General features: G+C 47.3%; 1 protein-coding gene across 3 annotated transcripts in view; it reads left to right on the forward strand.

Moving 5' to 3' along the window:
• Positions 1 to 25,506, forward strand: part of WDTC1 (WD and tetratricopeptide repeats 1) — a 43,065-nt gene that overhangs the window by 5,388 nt on the left and 12,171 nt on the right. For 2 of the 3 annotated variants that reach the window (XM_034753767.1, XM_034753765.1), the window contains exons 2-11: positions 6,714 to 6,776; positions 11,868 to 12,015; positions 15,418 to 15,501; positions 16,460 to 16,506; positions 17,419 to 17,530; positions 18,690 to 18,877; positions 21,824 to 22,006; positions 22,337 to 22,431; positions 23,741 to 23,856; positions 25,168 to 25,243. In XM_034753767.1, the coding sequence (XP_034609658.1) occupies positions 11,908 to 12,015; positions 15,418 to 15,501; positions 16,460 to 16,506; positions 17,419 to 17,530; positions 18,690 to 18,877; positions 21,824 to 22,006; positions 22,337 to 22,431; positions 23,741 to 23,856; positions 25,168 to 25,243 (1,009 nt within the window). In that variant the 5' untranslated portion in view covers positions 6,714 to 6,776; positions 11,868 to 11,907. The remainder of the gene's footprint in view (positions 1 to 6,713; positions 6,777 to 11,867; positions 12,016 to 15,417; positions 15,502 to 16,459; positions 16,507 to 17,418; positions 17,531 to 18,689; positions 18,878 to 21,823; positions 22,007 to 22,336; positions 22,432 to 23,740; positions 23,857 to 25,167; positions 25,244 to 25,506) is intronic. The other variant, XM_034753766.1, reaches the window with a different exon arrangement.

Genomic DNA, 25,506 nt, shown 5'->3' on the forward strand with positions numbered 1-25,506 from the left:
CCCCCCCCCCAGCTCGGTAACTGCCCCTCCCCTCCCCTCCCCCACTAGACCCCTTACCTGTCATCCTGCCCGCTATACCCTGGTCCCCCCCCCACTAGGTAACTGCCCCTCCCCTGCCACTCTATCCCTGTCCCCTCCCCCACTACACCCCTGATCCTGGCCCTACCCCCCTGCTAGGTAACTGTCCCTTCCCCCATTACATCCCTGGCCCTGCCCTCTGCTAGTAAACTGCCCCCCCCCGCTATGCCCTGTCCCCCCTCACCAGGCAATTACCCCCACTACACCCCTGGCTTTGGCCTCAGTCCTCTCCCCCACTACACCCCTGGTCCTAGCAGGTAACTGCCCCCTTTCTCTGCCACGACACCCTCTGCCCCCCAGGCCCTCCTCCCCTGGTGAGGTAACTGGCCCCCAGCCCTGCCAGGTAACAGCCCCATCCTTCTCTTGCTATAGTCCCCTGTCCTGCCATGCAATTGCCCCCTGCCCTGACAGGTGACTGTCCCCTCTTCATATCCTCACTGCTGTATTCTCATGACAAGTAACTACCCATTCTCTTCCCTGCTACACCCCCTGCCCTACCCCTCCCAAGTAACTGCTCCTATCCCCACAGTGTCACTCCATTCTCCTCCTGCCCCCAACAGGTAACTGTCCCTCTGCCTCCCCTCCCTCTGCATGTCTGCCTGCCCTTTGCATACCTACTGCTCTTGCATGCCCCCTGGCAGGTAATTGCTTATCCACTCCCTTAAATAACTGCTTCCCTCCCTGGCTGTGCCCCACCTCCCACCCCAATGCCTTCCCTGTTCTCCCCACTTTCTTCTCCATCCCTATCTGGTAACTTTCCTTTCTCCCCTTGCCCTGACATATCTCCCATAGACACCTGTCCAGCTTCCTCTCCCTTGACAGGTGATGTGCTGCCCTCCCTCCTCTTGACTCCCAGCCCAGTGACTGTCCCCTCCCTTGTTCCTCCCAGGTGTCTAGGGCTATTCCGTAGAGACACCCATCTCTGGACAGTTGGGTTTGAAGACCTAGTACAAATCTGAGTTTGTTTAAAAACAAAACAAAGATCCTCCACTAACACTGCCCCAATCAAGCTGATCCCTCTGAGATGTCACATGCAGGATTTTAGGAGCGGAGCCCTGGGACACGACCTGAACCCGATGGGACCCAACTGCAAGTGTTTGGGTCGGGTCAGGTGGGAAAAGAACAAGATCGGTTTGGGTTAGATTTGCTTTCTTCCTCCTCCCCATAGGGTGAGTGTGATGGCAGCTCCATGCACTGGTGGCAGCCTTTCTGTTGTCCACCATCCCCAGCTGCACTGTGTGTGTTGCAGATTGAGTGGGCCAAGGAGTGGCAGGGCCTCTTACTCTGCAATGCACACATAGCAGGCAGTGGTGGATGGGGAATTGGGCATGCAGCCACCTGCACATAAAGCTACCCTGCTGACCCCATGGGCAAGAGGGGGTGATGGCAGCTGTGGCGTTGGCTCACCTTTGGTAGGAAGGGTCAAGGTAGGGTCAAAAAACTACTCGACCCTCTCTGGCTTGGGTTGGGCCTAAAAATTAGGCCCGAGCAGATTTCTAGTCGAGAGGTTATTTTACTTCTGTGTTCGGCACTGATGGGACTGCTGCTGAAATCCTGTGTCTAAGTTCTGATGTCCACCATTCAAGAAGGATGTTGATCAGTTAGAGAGAATTCCAAGAAGAGCCCCAACATGATTAAAGGATTGGAAAACATGCCTCATAGTGGCGGGCTCAAGGAGCTCCATCTAGTTAACTTTCTCTTTAAACTAAGAGGTGGTTAGATCTCTGTACGTACCTGCTTGGGGGACAAATATTGATAATGGGCTCTACAGTCTATTGGACAAAGGTATATCAAGAGCCAAGGGCTGGAAGGTGAAGCTAGACAAATTCAGATAGGAAATGAGGCATACATTTTTATGCCTCATTTGAGAGTAATTGACCATTGAAGCAATTTACCGCTGGTTGTGGTGGATTCTCAGTCACTGGCAACTTTTAAACCAAGACTGGATGTTTTCTTAAGATATGTGTTCTAGCTCAAAAGGAATTACTTTGAGGGAGTTCTGTGGCCTGTGTTATGCAGGAGATCGGACCAGATGGGCACGATGGTTCCTCCTGGCCTTGGAATTGATAAACTGTGCCTGGGGGTTGCCAGGCCTTTGTTGCTCCTGCTTTTGGACCCCTTCCTCTGCCAGGCCAATGAGCCACTTGCACCTACGGGTTGTTGTGCTTCTTATTCTCCCCTCTCACCCCAAGAGGGTGATTATGCCAGTTCAGAGATGAGTGGCCATGGAAGGGTACAATTTAGAGTAAGTTTGCAGTATTGCTGCCCATGCTGTATCTGTGTGGGTTAGCTTCATTCTGGGCACATCTCCCCAGTGGCAGAAAGCTAAGAACCCCTCCATGTTGTGAGCTGGTGCTGCCAAATCCCTAGCTGTTTTCCCACCTGCCTCAATCCCATTCTAACCAGCCTCTTTCGCTGATGGCCCAGATAGGTGAAGTGTTAGATAGCAGCTCTGTCCCCTTCTCTCTTTCCCCTTGTCCCTAGGGGTTGACTGCTGCTGACAGCACCTCATGCTGCGTTTCTGCCCCCCGCTAGCTTATTTCCCCTACCTTTCAAAGTCTCGTAAAAAGGGAATCTTATCAAGGAGCAATGACCTTGTGGTAGGCATGGGGGAAAGAGGTGGGCGGAGCTAGTGCGTTGGTGAGTACTGTACCAGTTTGTGTTGGATGGGTGAAAATAGTTTGTGTGAGGGGGAAGGTCATGAAAGTTTTTCCTTGAGTTAAATCATATTTCTGAAAGGACCACGGAGAGGAAGCAATCAAAAAATGACTTTGTGTGTGTGGCCTTGGATTTACAGTCTGAGAACCCTGAATTATGTCCAAAAGGTTTGGGATTAGATCACTCATTTAATGACAACCTCTGTGGTTTCCGAGTGGACTCCTAGTCACTTGGCATTGGCAGAACTTTTTTGAAGAGTAACTGATACCAGATTTTAACTTTGAAATACAAAAACTGTCAAGCTCACAGGACTCTTGTATAAGAGCGGTGTGGGTGATTTTTGGGGGAGGAAAGCTAGTTAGTGGGTTAAACTAAATCTGCTGTTCATATAAAAATCTAGTAGGACTCTGAGATTAAAAAACAGATCAAGGACTACAGCTATCTGCATTTTGATTATAGTGACTTCCTGCTGTTGGGAGCAGTTGGAGTTGACCAAGAAGGCACAGTGTGTTCCTGATCTATTGGCAGGACCACTGGATGAACTAGTCTGATAAATCTTGTAACTCTTTTGTGGAGTGCTTTGGGAGTGTCTTTCCAGGAAACTGCTGCTGTCTGTGCTCATGAAGTATTGTAACTCCACAAACATTAACTGACAGGCTGGTGAGGCCAAAGCCTGTAGGATTCTGCAGATCATTAACTTATGGCTGCAAACTTTAAGAGATCAAACATTGCAAAGTGTCAGCTGCCTTTCTAGACCTTGTCTGTTGTGGAGCATCACTTGTGCAGGATTGTTCTGTTATGAATTATGAAAAAGTGCTACAGAGGAAGGGGAAGTTGGGGTGCAGGTGGGGAAGAGTGTAAGGGTAAAATCCCATCTGCAGTATTTCCAGACTTTGTGGAACGGTGAGCAGCAGGTAATTAAAGGAAAAATCTGTTCTGGATTAACTGAGTTGATCATAAGGACAACTGCATGAGGTTTGTATGGGAAAGATGTTCCAATGTGGCTTAATACCCTGGCCTGTTTCTATTGCTTTAGTTTTTTAGTAGTACAAGAGTTCAGTGTTGCATGTATCCAGAGTGAAGTTACCCCCAGCATAGATATTGCATTGGTAGTAATAGTGTAAGTTTACCCTAGAATGTGGCACAGTGGTAGGGAGCAATCCTCTCTTCCCAAGAGATGCCAATGCCCGCTCGGGGGCAATAGGTTACAAATGCATTTGCCCCTTTGTCTCTCTGAGACTACCAACAGGGAGGGGAGATTCTGATGATGATTTTGTGACATGGATACTCTACTAGGAACAGATCTGGAACACACCCACTTGTTTTGCACACACCATAGAAAAGCCAAAGGTGACTAATTCTCCATTGTCACTGGTTTGAATCCAGCCCAGGTCCTGAAGGTGAGAAGGCTCTGTCTCACTACTAATCCCTTGACATACCCAGTCCCCCTACCTCATAGCAAAAAAAAAAGTCTTCTTTTAGAGGGGAGAGGTCAGGAAAACAGAGGAGATCAGACTTTCTGATCTGTCTCGGACAGAGATGCTAATATTGAACTGAACCTTAAGGTAACAAAATAATTCAGTTAGTGCTTTCTCTCTCGGTGGAGGATGCTCTATGGAGTGTAGGGAAAGAAACAAAATGAACGAAAAGATGGGGATGAAAAAGGATTCTTAGTAAAGGAAAGAAAATGGTAGAAACTAGTTGGAGTCACAGGTGGGGTGAAGAAAAATGTGGTTGTATTAAGCCAAGCCTTGTAAAAGTAGGTCCGATGCACCTTATAGTTCTGTATGTTAGCTGGCTTCCAAGGCATGGCCCACGGTTCTTCCATAAGGTATTGGGTCCCACTGTAGTTCCTGGAGCACCTTGGGTTTTTCCTGCAAAGTCTCTGTCCCATCTGAGTTTTTTAGCCTGATCTGGGTCATAGCTTGAGATGCTGTAGCTGCAGACTGCGGTGGGGCATTATTATGCTGGGGACATTCAAGAAACTCCGACAAAATACTCCCAGCTATATGGTACAGAACTATATATAAAATAAACAAAATTAAACCAACTTGCTCTTAAACAGATTCCAGCCGGGGTGGCGCAAAACATGCTTTTTTGAGCCACATGGGCCGAGAGACCCGATGCTAGAGAAACATACATTGACTGATACATTCTGTTGGGGGTAACGAATGTGCATGCCCTTTTGTGGGACATCCAGTAACCATTTGGCCAAGAATAATTAGAAGCCCTTAGATGTACTTTCCAGGAGTTCCATAAGGTTTAAAAGATCTAAACTTTATTTTGGGATCTGTTTCTAAATTAATTGGGGACTATTATCTTTAAATCTTAAGAGTAAGATAGCATGGCTTGCAGACTGGCACTCTGGTTTATTAATAATGAGCACTTGTATAGTGCTCATTATCTGCAAAGCACTTTAAACACTAACTAGCCCATGCAACACTCTTGTGGGTTAGGTAAGTATCAAAATTATGGTGAAAGTGAGGCAGAGATTGTGATTTGTGGATGATGTCAAATTGGGGGTTGTGGGGTTTCTTTCTCTTGAAGGAGAGGATCAGAATTCAAAACTACCTTGACAAATTGGAGAACTGGTTTGAAATCAACAACATGAAATGTAATAAAGACAAGTGCAAAGTACTATGCTTAGGAAGGAAAAAATCAAATACACAATTACAAAATGGGCAATAGCCAGCAAGGCAGTAGTAGTGCTGTAAAGGATCTGGGGGCTATAGTGGATCACAGATCGAATGACTCAACAATGATGCAGTTGCGGAAAAGGCTAATATTCTGGGGTGTATTAAAAGGAGTGTTGTATGTAAGACATGGTGGGTAATTGTCCTGCTCTATTGACACTGGTGAGGGCTCAACTGGAATATTTTGTCCAGTTCTGAGCACTGCCACCCTTTAAGAAAGATGCGGATAAATTGGAGGGAGTCCAGAAGAGAGCAACAAAAATGATAAAAGGTTTAGAGAACCTGACCTATGAAGAAAGGTTTAAAAAAAAACTAGACATGTTTAGTCTTGAGGAAAAAATGGGGGAAGGGGGAACCTGATAAGTCTTCAAATATATTAAGGACTGTTACAAAGAGGATGATGGTCAATTGTTCTCCATGTCCACTGAAGGTAGGACAGGAAGTATTCGGCTTAATCTGTAGCAAGGGAAATTTAGGTAAGATGTTAAGAAAAACTTTCAAACTATAATGGTAGTTAAGCTCTGGAGTAGGCTTCCAAGGGAGGTTGTGGAATCCCCACAGTTTTTAAGAGCAGGTTAGACAAACACCTTTGAGAGATGATCTAGGTGTCCTTGGTCCTGCCTCAGTACAGTACCGGGGGCTGGACTAGATGACCCCTCGAGGTCTCTTCCAGTCCTAACTTTCTTTGACTTTCCCAGGACTACAAACCATGCCTGATTTAGGATTAGAAATTGGGAGTTTCTGGTTCCCAGTCCCCTTCTCAAATCAATAGGTGATCATTCAGGGCCTGCAGTCCAACTGGATAGATGTTAAGTTTAAAATAAGTTCGCTTGAAGGATTTAGGATCTTGCAGGCTTGGTTCATTGCTCAACAGGTCTTCAGAAGGGGTAGATGTTTGAAAAATTGCTTTTTGCTTTCTTCTTTATCTCCAAACCACCACCACTTCCAAGACACACAGACTTACAAAATTCTTCCAGACCAGTGTTTAAAATCTTATAAAATTCAGAATAAAGACCAAATTCTTACTAGGCAAAAGTAAACTGCTTACTCTCATGCTTTCCAGCTTGACCATTTTGTCCCAAGCCATTCCCCTCTTGCTCTTGTATCAGCCAAATGTCCTTTCCGGGATAAGGGGCATGGGCGGGGGTATTTAATAGAACTGCAAATTGTTCCATTATAGACTTGTGCAGTGGTTATAATGACTTTAAGTTGGGACAGTCCTTAGCAAAGACACGTATCTTGTTGCAAAAGTAACTTACCCATTTCCCTTTTTTTGACGTTTAGTACTGATGATACACAGGATTGGCAGACCTGAAGGCAGAAATTCTTCATATCGCTGCAGAACAGGTACAGCATGGGAAGCAGTGGGGCTTTTATGTGCCCTGTCCCACTAATATTCCTAAATCATGCCCTGGAATGACCACCAATACAGGCAAAAGGGTAACTGAGCACTGTTGACTGCTCTGAGAATCCTAACAAAAGGCTTCATTGGTGGTTATGTGGATGCTTGTCCACTGAAAGCAAAACTGACATCCCAAATGAGCTACCGAACAGCTGGCCAGCTGAGCATAACACCGTTCTGGTTACAGCAAAACTGAGCTGAGTTTGAATGGTCAAATGAGTTGAGAAGCTCCATATCTCATTACTCAATCCCGAAAGCCGGCCACTCTCACAAAAATAGCGAACAACTGGCTTGTCTCTGTGCTCCTTCAGCGAACTGGTAGTTCAGAATGTTCAAAATTGTGGGAGGGTGGGGGGAAGATTTACTCAGAAATGGAACTTCCTAAGAGACTGTAAATGCCTTTCTTGTACCTCTGTTAGCAAGCTGCAGAATTTGGGAAGTCCCCTACTCTTGGCTAAATGCCAGTTTGTGGTGGTCTATGTGAAGAAGGAGGGAAATCTGCATTTTTATGAATATTTTTGTGTACTTCAGCTTACCTGCTTGGCATTCCGACTGACCACACAGAGTGAAGGGGTTATTAGAACAAGCAGGAAACAATACAATGACTAGAGATAAGATATAGATTCCCAAGGCTGGAGCCAGCACTGGGCATGGAGACGTTGATACTGACCCACAGGCTGGGTGGCCCACTAAAGTGAGTCAGGGGGTGGAGGTGGCGCTTCCTCTCTGAGCCCCACCGAACATTCCTCCACGCCCCCCATGGAGGGTATGCCTCACAGTTTGAGAACTGTTGATGTAATATGACCTCCTGTGTAACACAGGCCATAGAACTTCCCCAAAATAATTCCTAGAGCAGATCTTTTAGAAAAACATCCAGTCTTGATTTTAAAATGGTCCGTGATGGAGAATCCACTATGACCCTTGGTAAGTTGTTCCAGTTCTTAATTACCTTCACTGTTAAAAATTTATGCCTTCTTTCCAGTCTGAATCACTTCACCTTCCAGACATTGGGCTGTATTATACCTCTCTCTGCTATCCCCTCGGGGGAGAGGGGGGAGAAATGCTTCAAGGATCCTTTAGAGAACTATGGGTGGGCTATTAATTTGGAAGTGCTTACATGCCTGACTCCAGCCAGGTAACAGACTTATTTTTCCAGGTCTGGGGTCTTAAGATCAGAAGGACATGAAACCGTTAAAAATCCCTGTCTAGAGAGGAAAAGGGAAGTGCAGGGAGTGATCAGTAGCTGCTTAGGGGGAAACAGGGATCAGTCCTGGGTCCGGTTCTGTTTAATATCTTAATTATTTAGATTATAAGTGTACTCTCTAGACCATTAAGTTTGTGGGTGATACCAAGCTGGGAGGGGTGACAAGTGCTTTTGAGGATAGGATTAAAATTAAAAATGGTCTGAAGTAAATAGGATGAAATTCAATAAAGACAAATGCAAAGTACTCCACTTAGGAAGGAACAATTAATTGCAAACATACAAAATGGGAAATGACTGCCTAGGAAAGAATACCCCAGAAAGGGGACTGGGGGATATAGCAGATTCCAAGCTAAATTAGTCAACAGTGTAACACTGCAAAAAAAGTGAACATCATTCTGGGATGGATTAGCAGGAATCTTGTAAGCAAGACACAAGAAGTAATTCTTCCACTTTACTCTGTGCTGATAAGGCCTCTCCTGAAATGTGGTGTCCAAAACTGGACACAATAGTCCAGTTAAGATTGACAAATTGGAGAAAGTCCAGAGGAGAGCAACAAAAATGATTAAAGGTCTAAAAAAAATTGAAAAAAATTGGGTTTGTTTTGTCTGGCGAAAAAGACTGAGGGGACACAACGGTTTTCAAAAAAGGTTGTTACAAGGAGGAGGGAGAAAAATTGTTCTTTTAGCCTCTGAGGATAAGACAAGAAACAATGGACTTTTAAATTGCAGCAAGGGCAATTCAGATTGGACATTAGGAAAAACTTTCTGTCAGAGTGGTTAAACACTGGAATAAATTGCCTAGTGAGGCTGTGGAATCTCCATCATTTGAGATTTTTAAGAGCAGGTTAGACAAACACCTGTCAGGGATGGTCTAGATAATACAGGGGACTGGACTAGAAGACCTTGCGAGGTCTCTTCCAGTCAAACACTTCTGATTCTATGAAAGCCTTACATGGGGAGAGACTGAGAGGCAGAGAATGCAACAGGGGCAGTCGGTCTGAGACAGAGGCCCTGCGGCATTTCTGAGGCAGCCAGGCTCGCCTATGTTTTTTGAAGAAGTGATAAGATTTAGGCAAGACCCAGGTGTGTAGACCTCTTGGGATTCTAACCCTTTTATCTACGTGCTATGTACCTTGGGGTGAACGGACCATATGTTTGTTTAGAAAAAAGTGCTTCAAAACCACTCTATCTACCACTGGTCACAGGTTCATGGAGGTCAGTGTCTTGTAGATGCCAAATCCAATTGGGTCTGTCATGTTACTGCTGTTGGAAATGAGATCTGATGCCCCGGGAAGAGTTGTAGAACCATGGGGCTCTCACCAGAGGCAGGGGAAGGTAATGAGTGAAGGGGTGCACTCGTGAGGGACTGCAAAGGGGTACAGAGTACTGACCGTACACTGGGAATAGGGGGTCTTGTAGCATGGCAAGGCAGTGTAAAGTTGAGTAAACCATGGAGATTGACTCTGGAAGAAGTGCAGGTAGAGACCCGTTGCTTGGAAAGATTGCCTGCGGAGGTACTGTGGGAAAGATCACAGATAAAGCTTACTGCTTAAAAGTCAGTCTGTCAAAACTTGAAGCTCCCTTCCCCGAGAAGTCAGTAGAAATTCTCTTATCTTCACTCCAAGCCTAGCATAAAAGTGACTGACTGGAAACAGTCTTTACTGGTTTCTCTGACAAAGTAGCTTGTTTTGCACATTGATGTTTTTCACCCAGGACTGGCCTTGGGCACAAGTAATGGTTTGGTGCCCTGTGCTTCTGGGGGCCCTGCAGTTCTGTGTCTGCCTCTGAGTTGCTGAGTCAGGCTGATCTCCCTTGCCCAGTGTTGGGCATAGAAGGGGAGGTAGGAGCCAACTCCCCATCTCCATTCCACACAAAGTATCTGGAATAGAGTGTGACAATCTTATTTGTTGCCACTGGGTTTGCTGCTGGGCTAACCATAGAAGATGATGTTTTATTCCCTTATGGAATTTATCAATATTGTTGATAAACTGGCCTGGATAACCAGAGGTTGGTTAGTTAATCTGATATTTCTAACCTTGAGGTAAGATGATTAAACTATTGATGACTTGTATGCATTCACAATGCTGCCTTTTAACACTGAGTCTGGGAGGTGGGATTAAGATGGGTAATGTTAAGATCACTTAAAAATGTAAGGTCCCGAAATGGGCATACACACCAGCTTTCTGGTATCACTTCATGTGTAAACAAAATCTGGACTGAGTGTGCATGTGTAGTGGCAAATTGACTGCCTCGGCCTAGGCTCAGCAAAGGCCCAGTAGCCCTGGCCATACCGAGATACAGTACAGACATGTTGTCCAAACTCCCCTCTTCTCATCCTGATCTGCAGCACCTTCTGCTTTCAAGCCCTGAACTTTTGCTGTGCAGAATTTACTAAATTTTGTTTTAAGATGTGTGCAAAGAGGTAAGAATAAGACAATAACATTCATCGTCTCTCCTGATCTATTCTAGGAATTGGTCCCAGGCTTCTGGGGTGACAGGCTATCCCACCTTGTTTCTTCTTCTCTCCACAACCCCACTCAACAAGACCTATTTATTTGATCAACGACTCCTACACTCTGCTAAAAAAGTTCACGTTTAGGAGTTCTAACATTCCCTGTTATGCCTGAATTTCAATTTCTGCTTAGCATTTCCTGATTCTTACAGGTTTAAATAAGATCCTTAATGTTGCCATTATTTGGAGTTGTATACGGTGAGCAAGCTAGATTAGTACTCATGAACTCTCGTTAAAGAGAATGTCACCTTTAGTTCTGGTACCCTGTAACACAGAATGTATATTAAAACCTGAACTTTCAAAGCTGGGTTTAGAAATATTGAAACAGTGACAAGTACAGCATCCTTAGTAATTGAATGAGGTTACCCTCACTGGGAGCTGATGTTTTATTTATACTCCATCAGCTGAACCTCCTGTTGGGAACAGGATTGAGACACAAGAATGTAATTCACATTCCTATGCTGAGACTCAAATTTCAAAGCCTTTAGGCAAGTTGTTAATTTACTCCCTGAAAATTAACCACCTTTATTATCTTGTTTAGTTTGTTCAAAACAGATCCCTTCTTGCATTCAAAAAGTCACCATTGGACTGTCAAGGTGGCAGTGATGTCTGATCACTAATTAGCCTTTATCATATCGAAGGAACACTTAGGCTCTTCTAGTAATTTATTGTTGTTCATAATCAAATGTAGTGATAATCGGTTGCATTCTGTTGCAATTTGTTTTCCTTTTAAAATGGAGCCTCCTGGCTAGAAGCAAAAGCCTAGAAAGCATACATATGAAAGAGCTTGTACACACTATCACTTATGTCTGTATAATGTCGCTCAGAGGTGTGAATAAGCCACCTCCCGAGTGATGTAAGTTACACAGCTTTTCCTGCCGACATAGCTACTGCCTCTCACAGAGGTGGTTTTATTATGCCGATGGAAGAGCTCCCTCCCGTCAGCATGGAGCATCTTCACCAGATGCACTGCATCGGGCAGCTGTGCCGCTGTAGCGCTTCTAGTGTAGACTAGCCCCAGAAGTCTAAGTACTCTTATTACCCTGATTGGCTTGGGGGCCGAGGGACCCAAGATTTGCATCGTTGACAGCCTCAGTACTTTCAAGGTCTCTGCTGCTGACAGGGCTTCCCTAGAAACAATTGTTCTGTCCTCTTATTGTCAGCCATCTCCCTTCTGAGTTGCTGCTTCTCATTCCTGAGCTATGTGGAGGCTCACCAGTTCTTTTTGTGAAGGGAGCTCAGCGCTGCCATTAGTTGGAGACAACACTTAATTAGCCATGTGTCTAAATGACCTGTTAAGTCTTTCTTTCTCTGTTTGTAGGTAATTAAATGTCTCTACTGTGGATCTCCGCTTTGTTGGAATGCTTGGATGCACTGCAGCGCCTCCTATAGCTTTCTTTTGTCGGCCTCACTGTGAGAAGATGGCAAAAGTAAACATTACTCGAGACCTCATCCACAGGCAGATCAAGGTATGTGTCATCCAAGACTCTTTTTTGTGGTTGGTTGGATGGGTAAGGAGAGCATCATGTTCATGCTGGAGCAGTTTCTGTGGAAATAGTCTTCACAGAACTAATATCTGCCATACCCCCCCATCTTGCTGTGATTTTTTTTTGTTAGCTCTCGGAATTCACACTTGGCTGGGAAACTTTGCTGCAGAAAGTTGTGCTGTGGATTAGGTAGGAGGGCACTTTCCTTCAGAGCAGATATTGAACTAGTCCCCAAGCATAGTGTTGGGGATACTGTACTGATGGAGTTACCATCTTGGATGAAACGCAAGAGGTTCTGGTGACTTGTGATCAATTAAAATCCCTTTAGTAGATTAGAGGTGTTAACCTCTGAGTTCTGGCCAAGTTTCAGCTGTGACAATTCTATTCTTTAACTTCCTGAGCAGTTTCCTTTGAACACGTAAACTTTTTTCTTTCCTTTTAAACTGTTGTGTAGCGCTGGTATTTGTATTTCTAAGGCACTCGTGACCGTTGTCTTGGAGTTGTAGGATGGTATTTAAATAGTTTGTGTCTTAAATTTATAAATGTTTGCGAGTGAATGGGATGAAACATGCAAGATTATAATAATGCCAGCACTGCCTCCTTGCTAGGTACTGAGCAGGAGAGCAGAACAGCCAATGCTCTGACTTAATGGCCCTGTGCCCACAGTGAGGAATGCAGTGGAACCTGATTGTTGGTGCCATATTGTAGGCCACTAAAGCAGTGGTTTTCAAACTTTTTTTTTTTTCTGGCGACCCAGTTAATGAAAATTGTTGATGCTCATGACCCAGTGGAGCTGGGGATGAGGGCTTTGGGGGTGTGGGAGGGGCTCAGGGTTGGGATGTGGGGATGAGGGCTGTGGGGTGGAGCCAGGGATGAGGGGTTTGGGATGCAGGAGGGGGCTCTGGGTTTGGGCGGGCAAGGGATTGGGGCATGGGGTTGGGGTGCAGGCTTACCTCAGGCATAGGTGCCAACTCTGTGGGTGCTCTGGGGCTGGAATACCCACAGGGAAAAATTGCACCCACCGGCAGCTCCCTGACCTGCCCAAGCTCACCTCTGCCTCCACTCCACCTCCTCCCCTGAGCATCCTGCTTCTCCCCCCTCCCTCCCAGGGCTTGCAAAACAGCTGTTTAGTGGCGTGCAAGCCTGGGAGGGAGGGGGGAGGAGGAGGAATGCAGAGTGCTTGGGGAAGAGGCTGGGCCAGGGTGGAGATTTGTGGAGGGATCCAATGGGGCAGGGAGGGGGCGGAGTCAGGGTGGGGCCGGGGCAGAGGGCGTGAGCAGTCAGTGGCACAGCAGGGGTGCTAAGGCAGGCTTCCTGCCTGTCCTGGCACTGCAGGCCACGCCGCACCCTGGAAGCGGCTAGTAGCAGGTCCAGCTCCTAAGCGGAGACATGCAAGCGCCTCCGTGTGGTTCTTGCCTGTAGGTATCGCTGTGTCCCCCCCCCTCCCCCGAAGTCCCATTGGCCGGTTCCCAGCCAACGGGAGTGCAGAGCTAATGCTTGGGGGTGGGGGCAGCGCACAGAGCCCCAGGCCCCCCCCACCTAGGAGCCGGACCTGCTGCTGGCCGCTTCCAGGGCGCAGTGCGGTGTCCGAACAGGTAGGGACTAGCCTGCCTTAGTCAGGCAGCACAGCTGACGGGCCAGGACTTTTAACGTTCCGGTTGGCAGTGCTGACCAGTATCCCTGCGACCCAGTGCCTTGCCTTCCACGACCCAGTACTGGGTCGGGACCTGTAATTTGAAAACCACTGCACTAAAGTATACACTTGCTGCTCTGCCACACTCTCTAGACTAGAGTGTTAGGTGCCCAGTGGTTTGGCCTCAGGATACCTACAAGATTGTCTAAAGCTCCAGGCAAGGACTTCAAGTAGGATTGCCAACATCCCTGTATTATAAGGGATATCCCTTATTTAAATAAAATACTGTCTTGTGCTGATTTAGTAGGGGACAAACACCTTTTATCCCAAATTTCAACCAGGGTAGTGTTACTGGTTGGCAACTTGCTCTGGTGCACAGGGTCACAATGCCACTCAACTTTGGCCCAGCCACCCCTCAATCATGCCTTAGCAGCCCCTGGACCTCTGGGTTTCTGCTGTATTTTTGAATTGGTGTTGGCAACCCCTCTGCCCAGTTCTCCTCTTCAAGCACAATTGAACTATGCTCAACAAGGGTAGATCCCATTCGGACATGGGGGTGGAGCTTTCTCCAGGGCCGATCCAGAAGTGTGGCATGAACTTCCACCGGAATTAACCATCAGACCCTGCAACTTTCTGCTCCAAGTGCAAGGTGCTTAGTTTTGCAAATATAAACAGTAATACATGTATTCTATTAAATTATCTAAAAACACATTTATTCTTGTGGGGGAGAGAGAACTATACATGACTGATGTGGATCTTGTTGCTGAACATACTTCTGGAAGGGGCTCAGATACTGTCGTGACAAGGTCTATATAAGAAGCTTAATAGTATAGAGCCTCTCTTTATTCATGACATGCAGAGTTAAGGTCCTATATGATGTAACTAGGAATATACTGCCTCTGCGGTTAGCCTCCTTTCATCCAAGCCACCTACTAACCTATCTATGATCTCATTAAGGAACACAGAGAAACAATCGTCCTGCATTTTCCTCCTCTTCATTTGTATTGGCACAGCACTGTGGTAACTGTTCTCTTCTCTGTGGAACAGCCTGTGCTAGTGGTACTGCAGTTGTATGCCTCCGTTCTGTTCCTCTGTCTGTGTCAGAAGGCTGTCCAGTTCAATATCCCAACTATCTCCTGTCTAGCGGTTAAAGGTCTCGGGAAGACTGAGAATAGCCTTGGAACAGTGAAAATGCAAGTGTGGATTTTGTAGTAAAATGACACTTGGTTCTTCAAAACAGGGTTGTATGTGTCATGGTAGCTTTTCTGAATAGCTCTAATCTAGTGCTTGCATTTATCCTTCAGCTGTGACGTGAAGCTTCTGGTTTTCATCCTGTTCTTGCCGAAAGATCAGGCCTCCTCCTTCAAACTATTGGGTGTATCTTTTTGGCAAAAAATATAAAAGAAGCAACCCTGTGGTTTTTGGGTTTTTGGGTTTTTTCTTTTTTTTCTTTTCCCCTTGGGTCACCCTGATTCTTATCTCAGGTGTCGGACCTGTGCCTGGTATTTGGGGTTTTATCACGAATAGTGGTGAAATGACGGCTTCGCTCTCTTTCTGAACTGGAGAGTGCAAAGTACCCTGTGCATGAGTGTTCTTCACGCTGATAAGAAAACTGTGTCCTTGCCAGAGGAAAGGCATCTGGCTGGTGCCATGGCCCATTTTGGGAGGGAGGTTGTGTGTGTTTTCAATGTTCGGGCTATGGGAGTGTTCTGTGCTTGCGGTAGTAAGTGTGGTGGTTTTCCTTCACATAGGAGAAGGGCGCCCTCAGCTTTGAGCGGCACTATCATGTCACTGACCCATTCATCCGACGCCTGGGCCTAGAAGCAGAGTTGCAGGTAAGTGAGCAGTGCAAGAAGAACTAAACTACCTACCTGTTCCACATTAAACTGCATAACACACCTGTCTGAGCTCCATAGACTTCTACACTCTCTTAAGAGAGCACTGGTTTGTCTCCTCAACGTGAGGCATTTCTAGCACTAGGCTAGAGCCAGGAACCATGTAGTAAGTTCGTGTATAGGACTCTACTAATGCACCTTACAACATCAGCTGTCTTGTACCCGGGACAGGCACTAAGCCTGGTCATAGTTGTTTTTGACATAGGCAAACCTCTCCTAGTTAAGTCTGATGGCCTGACTTCTTCCTATGACATTTGTGACTGCAGTAAGTGCCTTAGAAACCAATAAATGAATTGTCACACTGCAGTCTGATGCTCCTGAAACAGATTACAAATCTTTGAGAGTTTGTCTTCCCATTGGTACAAATTCAGTTTTTTCCTCCTACACCCCTCTTCAACTCCATCTTCCTCTCCTCCCTAAATTTCCCCTCCCTGCAACCTCCCGAAATGCTGATTAGGCACTTCAGCCATGCCTTTTGTAGTCCTTTGTTAGATAGGCTGGAAGTATATTGCACATTCACCCAAATGCAAGATGCGCTTTCATTACCTCCCTTTGAGAAGCATCTTCCCTGCATCCCCCAAGGATCTGTGCACACGACTCTCCGCCTAGCCAAGAGCTTTTGAAACAAAGTCACCTTTCCTTGTGTGCAGCAGTATCTCTGCATTCGCCTTGAAGGCTGAGCTGCTATTGTATCCAGTTGTAAATTATTTTTCCCAACAAGCTAGGGCATGCCTGTCTTTCCTGGAGGTGCCTATCTGAGGTGTGGGTAGGGGTGTCTGAAATGGAAAGCTGTTTATATTAGAACCAGTTGTGTGGGGGTGCTTGCTGTGTCCTTGTCTCATAAGAGTCCTTGATAAGTCTGCAGTTTGTGTAACATTCTCTTCCCTTCTTTGCTCAGGGTCACTCTGGATGCGTCAACTGTCTAGAATGGAATGAGAAAGGAGAGTAAGTGTGGGTCTCGATTCAGGGATGAACAAACTGATAGCCCAAGCTCCCCCGTGAGTGGGCTGAGGCTCATCTTATAAGGGGCCACTTCCTCTTCCCAGTGGAGTAAATAAGGGTTCAGGCTAAAGGTTTTGGACTATAAATCCCAGATTTTGGAAACAAGGCTTATTTCGTTGGCTATATCTGGAAATGCTCCTCTTGTGAGTCTGTAAAGGAAACTGGGATGGGATGGCAAGTGAAGGATCCTCTTCCATAGAGGGCTAGAGTACCATCCACTTAACTAGGGCTGTGGCACAGTGGATCTTTGGGATTTGTACCCTTCTACGGGACTGGGGTGGTGGATTCCCCCCCCCCCCCTTCCCTATGCTGTAGTTTGAGTGCTTCTCTGGTGGGGAAGCAGAGTGTAGGGGTACAGGGTGGAAGAGTCCTTCTCTCCATCTAATAAACCTCCTTCTCTGCGCTATCCTACACTAAAGCATTGGTGTTTAATAACTAGCACAAGTGAAGTAAACCATATCCACCTGGGAAATAAGTGTAAGGGAGCATCTCTACTGTGTTTGAGCCAATTACCACGGCCTACATTCTGTCCTCTGGTCCTCACCCAAATCCATGGAGGAATTTGGCTCCAAGGAGTAGTTTTCAGGCTGAAGGTCATGGCATCTGTTGGCATCCCTGTCTGGTCACCTGTTCCATGCCTCTTCCACTGAAGTAGACCAGTTCTGCCACTTGTGCCTGCTTCCGCGCGCGCGCGCACACACACACTTATGAATCGCTGCACGGATTCTGGTGTGGGGCACATTTGAGGACCAGTTGTGAATGACAGGATGTGGGCTCACAGGATGAGTGGCTGAGCAGCTACTCACAGCTGGGAATGGAGCAATGCTTATAGCTGTCCTCTCTTGTTTTTTTCAGCTTGCTGGCTTCTGGCTCCGATGACCAGCATACCATTGTCTGGGATCCCCTGCATCACAAGAAGCTTCTTTCTATGCACACAGGGCATACTGCGAATATCTTCTCTGTCAAGGTGAGTGGGGCCCCAGGTGCGTGTTTGAAAAAGAGAGGTGGAAAGAGGACACAGCCAGATGGGGCTCGGTGTTTGATTTGCATGAAAATAACTTGTTTTTTTAAATGTTACTGGGGAATATTTTTCCATAAGCAAGTTCTCCAAAGAGTACTAAATCTAAAGACTTCCAGTATTAGGAAAAGTTATATTAGATGTAGTATTCTGCATCTCAGTCTGTGTAGTCCTCTGAGCTTGATCACATATCCATATAAACACTGGCAGTGGTGGCTATATCAATCCAGGTGGGGAAAAAATGCAGTAGAGAGAACTGCATTGTATGTCACATTGTTGGAGACTTATAGAGACTTGTACAGCAAGCATATGCAAGGAACTTATGTAATTACAGAAGGTTACTCCACATGCATAGAGAAAGGATGATCCAGTGGTTAGGGTGCTAGCCTGGGACTCAGGAGACCTATGTTCAGTTCCCTGCTCCAGCACAGACATTCTGTGGGGCCTTGGGCAAACCATTTAGTGCCTCAGTTTCTCCATTTTACAGATGGGGATAATAGAATTTCCTTACCTCCATGTGGGTGCTGTGAGGATTAAAAAGATTGAGAGGTGCTCCATTATTACATTAATGAGCACCATATAAGAATTTTATATAGATATCTGGCCATGTGGCTTTGATCACTACTCTGCTGCAGTTGGGAGTGGCTTACATTTCACAGGGAGATGTAACAGAAGTCTCTAAATGGAGGAAGAATTTGTTGTCAAACCATCCCTCCTTACAGAAGGAAAACTGGAGACTGGTCACTCGTGTCTGAGCACAAGCAGTGGTAGCCAGATTTGGGACTGCATGCAGAGCCCTACAATCTAGACTCAGTCCTGCCTTCTCTGTAAATGCTGCAAGAAGGCAAGAGTTGCTTTGCCTCTTTCAAATAAGAATGACCTGCTATCAGACAAGCTTTGATTTCCCAGCTGGGAGCTGCTGTTCTATTGCATTGTTGCCTGTTGTGATCCAAGCTCTTTCAGGATGTAACTGTAGCTACAGCAGCTTGTCGCAAAGGGAGATGCAGCAGCGGCCAGGCTGTAACTGACTAAGGTTGGATGACTGTAAAGTGGCAGTTGAAATGTCTGAAGCTCTTCCAGGTTTGAATCTCTGTTCTTCCTTCCACAGTTCTTGCCACATTCAGGGGATCGGATCCTCATCACAGGAGCTGCAGACTCCAAGGTGCATGTTCATGACTTGACTGTCAAGGAAACCATCCACATGTTTGGTGACCACACCAACCGGGTCAAGCGTATTGCCACGGCCCCTATGTGGCCCAACACCTTCTGGAGCGCAGCGGAGGATGGGCTAATCCGGTAAAAAGCTTTGGTGCTCGTTCTGGGGAGTAGCTTTTGGTGCTGTGAGAGACGTTTATCAGAGTAGTCATGCTTGAGTGGTCACTGACACCCTTAGTTCACTCAATTCCCTGCCCCTTCCTGTTGGGTTGGCACAGTTCAGTTAATAAATGAAGAGGAACTTTGGTTCGCTGGTTTGACTATTACTGACATTGTCTTCTTGTGACTGTATGTATTTGTTTTGCCATAACACCTAGGAGCCCTCATCACTGACCAGGACCCCATTGTGGTAGGTGCCGTACTCAGAACAAAAAGTTGGTCCTTCCCCATGGAGATTACAATCTAAGTACAAGACAGACAACAGATGGATACGGACAGGTTGGGGTGGGGGTGGGGGGTACAAGGAAGCAATGAGGCAATATTGGTGATAGGGCAGTGGTCTCAGCACACCAGCCACCTAACTGTTGTCAGTTTTTGGTAGGCCTCATGGCCAAGGAGAGTTTTGAGGAGGGATTTGAAGGGTGGCTAATGAGGTAGCTTCTTGGATGTTTCTGGGGAGCTCCTCCCAAACGTGAGGGGCAGCATGGGATGGGAGACTGCAAAAGTTGCTTGTTTGAAAAGTTAACAACTGGGCAATGGAGGCTGGTATTGTGGGCCAATTAGTGGTGAGTGTTGGCAGCTCAATGGTGAATGAGAGAGAAGTAGCGTGGGGTTTGATTGCAAAGAACCTTGAAAGTGAAGATACTTAGGCTTGTTTACACTGGCACTTTACAGCGCTGCTACTTTCTCGCACAGGGGGGGTGAACCCCCCCCCCCCGAGCGATGCACGTTTCAGCGCTGTAAAGCACCAGTATAGACCATGCACCAGTGCTGGGAGCTACGCCCTTGTGGAGGTGGTGTGGTTTTCTCCCAGCGCTAGGCCGTGACTACACAAGCCACATTAAAGCGCTGCTGCAGCAGTGCTTTAACACTGCCAGTGAAGACCTGCCCTTCGCTTATGTTTTGGGCAGTGGCGTAGCCAGGGTCTAAGTGTAGGGGGAGCAAACAGAAAAAAGGCACTCCCACTTGGCTCCTCCTCTGGCCATGCCCTCCCTTGGCTCCTCCCATTCTCCCCTCCCCTTCTCCCCCCCCCGTCCCCCCCAGATTAACCCCGGGGCCTGGCTCAGGACTCCTGCGGGCTTCCTGGGGGTGCAGATACCCCCTTCCCCCCATGGTCCTGGGAGAATCTCTCCTGCCCAGCCTGCTCTGCAGATGTCCCACGCCAGGCTGTGCCACCCGGCCCCACCTGCAGGGTCCTGTGTCCCCCCCCGTCCCCCCCCACACCCGGGCTCCAGGCTCCTGCGCCGTGCCAGGGCCCCCCGTCCAGACAGCGTGGCCTGTGCCCCTGCCCTGCAGGCCTGGGCCAGCCCTGGGGAGCCCCTTGCCCAGAGGGGACCCCCAGTGCAAGGCACCAGACCCCCACCACTCACGTTTTGTCCTGCGCTGCCACCTGTCCCTGGCAGATCCCGGCTCCGGCCCTGGCTCCAGGCGGAGAGCGCTTGGTCTCCTGAGCCCTGAGCCGCTGCAGGAGGTGGCTGCGCCTGCGGCGATGTTGGGGCCGCGTGGGCGCGGTGGCCGAGGAGCTGGCCCCCTCGCTTCTTGGGCCGTGCCTGCCGCCCATCTTCTCCCCCCCACCCCATGGCTCCTCCAGCCGTGCTGCCCCCAGCACCGGCCCGACCGTCGTGCGCCACCGCCTGTCACCAGCCGATTCCGGCCCCGCGCCATGAGCAGGTCCCGGCTCCAGCTCTGGGTGGGGAGCTCTTGGCTGCCGAGCCCTGAGCTGCTGCAGGAGGTGGCTGTGCCTGTGGTGGTGATGGGGCCGCGTGGGGCGTGATGGCCAAGGAGCTGCCCCCCGGCAGGCGCCGCTTTTGGGAAAAGGGGTGAGGGGAAGCGGCTGCTTCCCCTGCACCCCACTAGCTACGCTACTGGTTTTGGGTTAGAGAAACGGGAGGCAGTGGAGGGATGCAGAGAGGGGTGAGATGACTGGTTAGGAAAATTATCTTTGCAGCAGCATTCTGAATGGATATGAGTGGGGCAAGGCTGCATTTGTCAAAGGCAGCAAGAAGGATGAGTACTCAGAGTAGAGTTTTAGCTGTGTGGATGGATGAGAGGCCATATTTTAGATTTTTAATATTTGCTGTAGTGCCTAGAGGCCAACAGGTTAGGGCCTCATGGGTTAGGAGATGTACACATATGTAGTGAGAATTTCCTGCCCCAAAGAGCTTGGTCTAGTCTCTCTCTCTCTCTCTCCTCCCCCCGCCAGCCCCCCCCAAAATCTGAATATTTCAGCTTGAAATAAAGGGTATCCTTTCATACATAGAGGAAAAGGGGAGGACACTTCCTGTTACAGAAAATGAGGTGAGAAAAGAACAGTCCTATCTCCATCAGAAGGAGCAGAGGAAGGCAGATGCAATGTGCCTCCAGAACCCTCATTAAGACTCTAGAACAGCTAAAGATACTACCCTCCAAGATTTTATTTATTCCAGGTTTAATACTGGACTCTGGGTGGGTGTGTGTGTGTGTGTGTGTGTGTGTGTGTGTGTGTGTGTGTGTGGTAGGTCATGACTGTGTGAGTTCTCGTTGGTGCTAAATAAATTCCCATGTAATACAGACTTGTCAGCAGAAAATGTTGGTTATCCTGGTGTCAAGGCTTAGCTCATCAAATCAAGGAGCTCCCAGTAACCTGGGACACTAAAAGCATTCGTGTGATCGTTCTGCAGTAACAGACCTGGAGGGGAAGGGTGTCCTCTTTCCTCCTCAGACACCATCCAGTCCTCCTGTAAAATCTAGGTCACTGTTTAGCAGTAATAACATGGCGATATCTGAATTCTTCCTCTGCTTTCCATGGTGATCAAGCTAAACTCCCTTCTATTGCTATGTTGGTTCTTCCTGGGCACTGGTTAACTAACTCTCCCTTCTGCCTTGTAGACAGTATGATCTGCGAGAGAACAGCAAACGCTCAGAAGTCCTGATAGACCTGACCGAATACTGTGGGCAGCTGGTGGAGGCCAAGTGCCTCACTGTCAACCCCCAGGATAACAATTACCTAGCGGTGGGAGCCAGTGGGCCCTTCGTACGCCTCTATGACATACGCATGATCCACAACCACAGGTAATGGCCACCATCACTCGTAGGACCTTCTCGACAGGGAAGTGAGTAACACGAGACCTGAAAGAGGCCTTGCATGGTGGGAATGGGGCATCCAGAGAAGCTGGCGATCATCCTTCTCAGCTGTGCAATGGTACTAAGTTTTGCTCCCCCAGAATCCTTTTCACACAGGTAAGTGGAACTGCCTAGCACTCTTGTGGTGGCTTGGGGCAGGTTTGCAATTGCTCAACTGTCACACACTTTCTTACTTGCAAAGAAAGAATGTATCTGAGGGCTGGTTGAACACAGGCAGTTGAGTGTTGTAATCATAAAACCACTTTCCTTTCTGGCTAGAAAAAGCATGAAGCAGAGTCCCTCAGCGGGAGTCCACACGTTCTGTGACCGGCAGAAACCCCTTCCAGATGGTGCGGCTCAGTACTACGTGGCAGGTACAACTACTGTCCTGATATGACCATTATTTTTATCTGGCAGTGCCTAGGAGCTAGGGTCAGTGATCAGATGAAGCACCAAAAAACTGCCCAAGAGAGCTTACAATCTGGTACACGTGCCTCCAAGCCTCTCCGGCCATTATGTTATGAAAACTAGGACTGTCCTGCTCTGCTATCCTGCAAGGCTATAAAATACTGATGCATTAATTAACCTGGGGAGGGACTGGATAGCTATAGATCCCCCTCTCATTTCTGGGTTCGGTTCACACCTGGTGTAGATTGCTAATGAACTTGGTCTACTGATGTATGTTGGCTGGCCTACATGAACAAGATGCTGTCACCACTCTGCTACATCACAACTGTCCCCTTTTAATCAGCTTCACTGCAGAGTCAAAAACTAAATAAACCACAGAGACAATAAACTCCCCTCTAGAGGGGGAAGCATTTGTGGTCCAATGTGAGGGGAAACTTGGCCCCATTCAGTACCTGTCTTGTGGAGAAATGAGCACCTGTTTTTCTGTGCCCTTCACTAGCATTAATCACTGTGTATTATTTTCAAAAGCCCCTAATATAGATTAGTCTGAACCACTGCACTGAAACAGAGTGAATACTACAAGTCCGACTGGGAAACGGATACATTAAAAAGGATCAGAGTTGTGCCCCTGGAAAGCCTTATTTGTAATAAGGTCCCACCATAGGGTCCCTTAATGTTCTTAATCCTTCTGTGTTGGCCATTCAATGCTTCTCTGCTCTATCTGAAGCATGAGAACCCATGTGTGGGCTGAGCAATTAATGCACAATGTGATCAAGCAGCCCATATTCTGCTGTGCCAATGAGCCAAGACACAGAAACGTTATTAGAGAGCTGAAAAATAATGAAGTTCAGATGGAGTCTTCCATGAATCAGACAGTGGCTGGCTCCAGTGAATCGCTGGAGCTTCAGGATAGTCTCATTGAAGCAGTGTTTAGCTGCCTTTGGATCCTAGCTGGATTGCAAACACCAGTCTTCAGGGGCTGATTCCTTTACACCTGGGCAGAGCCATGCAGAAGGGTTTCTTTAAGAGGCCCTGAAAGGATGGCTGTGTAAGTTTGAGGGCAAGTCTTCCTGCCTTGGGTTAGAGCCCCTCAGACTGATGTAAAGACTTCTTATATACAGCAGTGGAAAACTGGGAATAGCTTGGAACGTGACTGTGTTTCATTCGTGTGCTCTCTTTCAGCAGTCTCCCACAACACGTGGTGACCAGTGTGGAGCAGAAGATGTTGAGGGCTACCAGTTAAGCAAGTAAACTATGCTAGTTTCTTCTCTGCAGGGCACCTTCCAGTGAAGCTACCAGACTACAACAACCGGCTGAGAGTTCTAGTAGCCACGTACGTCACCTTCAGTCCTGATGGCACGGAGCTGTTGGTCAATATGGGAGGGGAACAGGTAGGATGCTAAACTGAAGTTCAGGAATAAGGGTTTTACATAAGACTGTATTAGCTGGGTCATGATGTCTTGACTCACCCTGATATTATTCTACAGCGTTTATCATGCCTTGAGCAATTTGTGTGTGTGTGTCTGTAATACAGTTTGATTCAAGTGGCTGTTGTCAGGGATTTAATGGTTACCCTCTTACATCAGAGGTCAGTGTAATGTTAAATTTGAGTAGCAAATTTTCACTCAGGCAAATGTCAACTGCAAAACCAATCTGGAAGAGCTGCAGAAATTGTTTCATGACTGACCTGGGAATGAGTTGCTTTAGGAAACCTGCACTAATTCCTATACTGCCACCTCTGGCTAGTTCTCTAGTAGAATCTAGTGGAGGAAGAGTTGTCTCTTCCTATAGAGACAATGGCTTGCACCTGGGATGTTTGACAGTTTCATTCTAAGCATTAGATGACATTCTTGGGTCTCTGTAAAAGCCTATTGTGAATCTCTTCCTAGTAGAAATCAACACCTGCAAATCGAGGGCTGGTTTAGATTGCAGGGAGACCAGTAAATCCTGCTGGCAGAGCTAACTTCTAAGGGTTAGGGAGGGAACTTCCCTTGTGGCCAGGTTATTCCAGAGCCATTCTCTGCACCTTCCTCTGAAGTGTCTGATAATGCCACTTTGTGAGAGAGTATTGGGCTAGATAGACCTTGAGTCTGATTTGGGCTGGCAGTTCTTATGCCGATGCACTCTTGCTCAAGGGCTTTGTGGCACAGAATGCTGGGCTCCTCTAGAAGACGGGAGTCTTCCTTTGCCTATAGATGGTTTTCCCTTCATCTAGTGCGACCCACTTGTTTCCCATTCTCAGCTGCTAATTGTTTACAATCAGGTCATGAACCCAAGGACAAAAATGGTTCAGTAACCTGTTTGTATAGGCTGAAGTTAAATTTGTAGATTGTGTGATTTTTGTGTGCTCCCTATTAACATTGTAGCTGGAACTTTCTTTTTGCCTTTACTAACCATTCAGTCACCGGTCAATTCTTGCTTATGTAGTATGTTTGGTATCAAGGGGGCTTTATTGCTATTAGTTTAATAAGTCAGGTGTCTCATTTCTCAGCACAGTTCTTTCTGAACATCTTACCTTGTCCCAGTGCTGGTATTGCTGCCCTCTGTCTCCTTGCTGTATGTGTGTCTGTAACATTCTACCAAACTCTAATAGACAGAAAGCAAAACGGTTGGCTGGGTGGTGTTCTGTCCTGCTCATCACCATGGTGTCACTGACTGTGCGTTCAGTCCTTGGTATCTCTCTCTCTCCCATTGCCTTGTAGGTCTACTTGTTTGACCTGACTTACAAACAGAGGCCGTACACTTTTCTCCTGCCAAAGAAGTGCCACTCTTCAGGGGGTAAGTGTGGTGCTGTATGGGAAGTGAGAGCGAAGCCCAGCGCAATTCTGCTTTCCAGTGTGAAATCTGAGCTGAGTAGGAACTAGAAAAGTGAATGAGGGCAGCAAGGCTATTCTATAAATTTAAACCCTCTACTAATCTGAGGAAAATACGGGGGGTCATCGCTCGTGCCTGGGCCCAGCCTGTTGAAGGCGGTACTGAATGCCCTTCATCTTGGCTTCCATTTTCTGTGGGAATGGGGAGGCGGGAGAAGATTGGAGAAG

This window comes from Trachemys scripta, chromosome 20 (assembly GCF_013100865.1).
Source record: "Trachemys scripta elegans isolate TJP31775 chromosome 20, CAS_Tse_1.0, whole genome shotgun sequence".
NCBI lineage: Eukaryota > Metazoa > Chordata > Testudines > Emydidae > Trachemys > Trachemys scripta.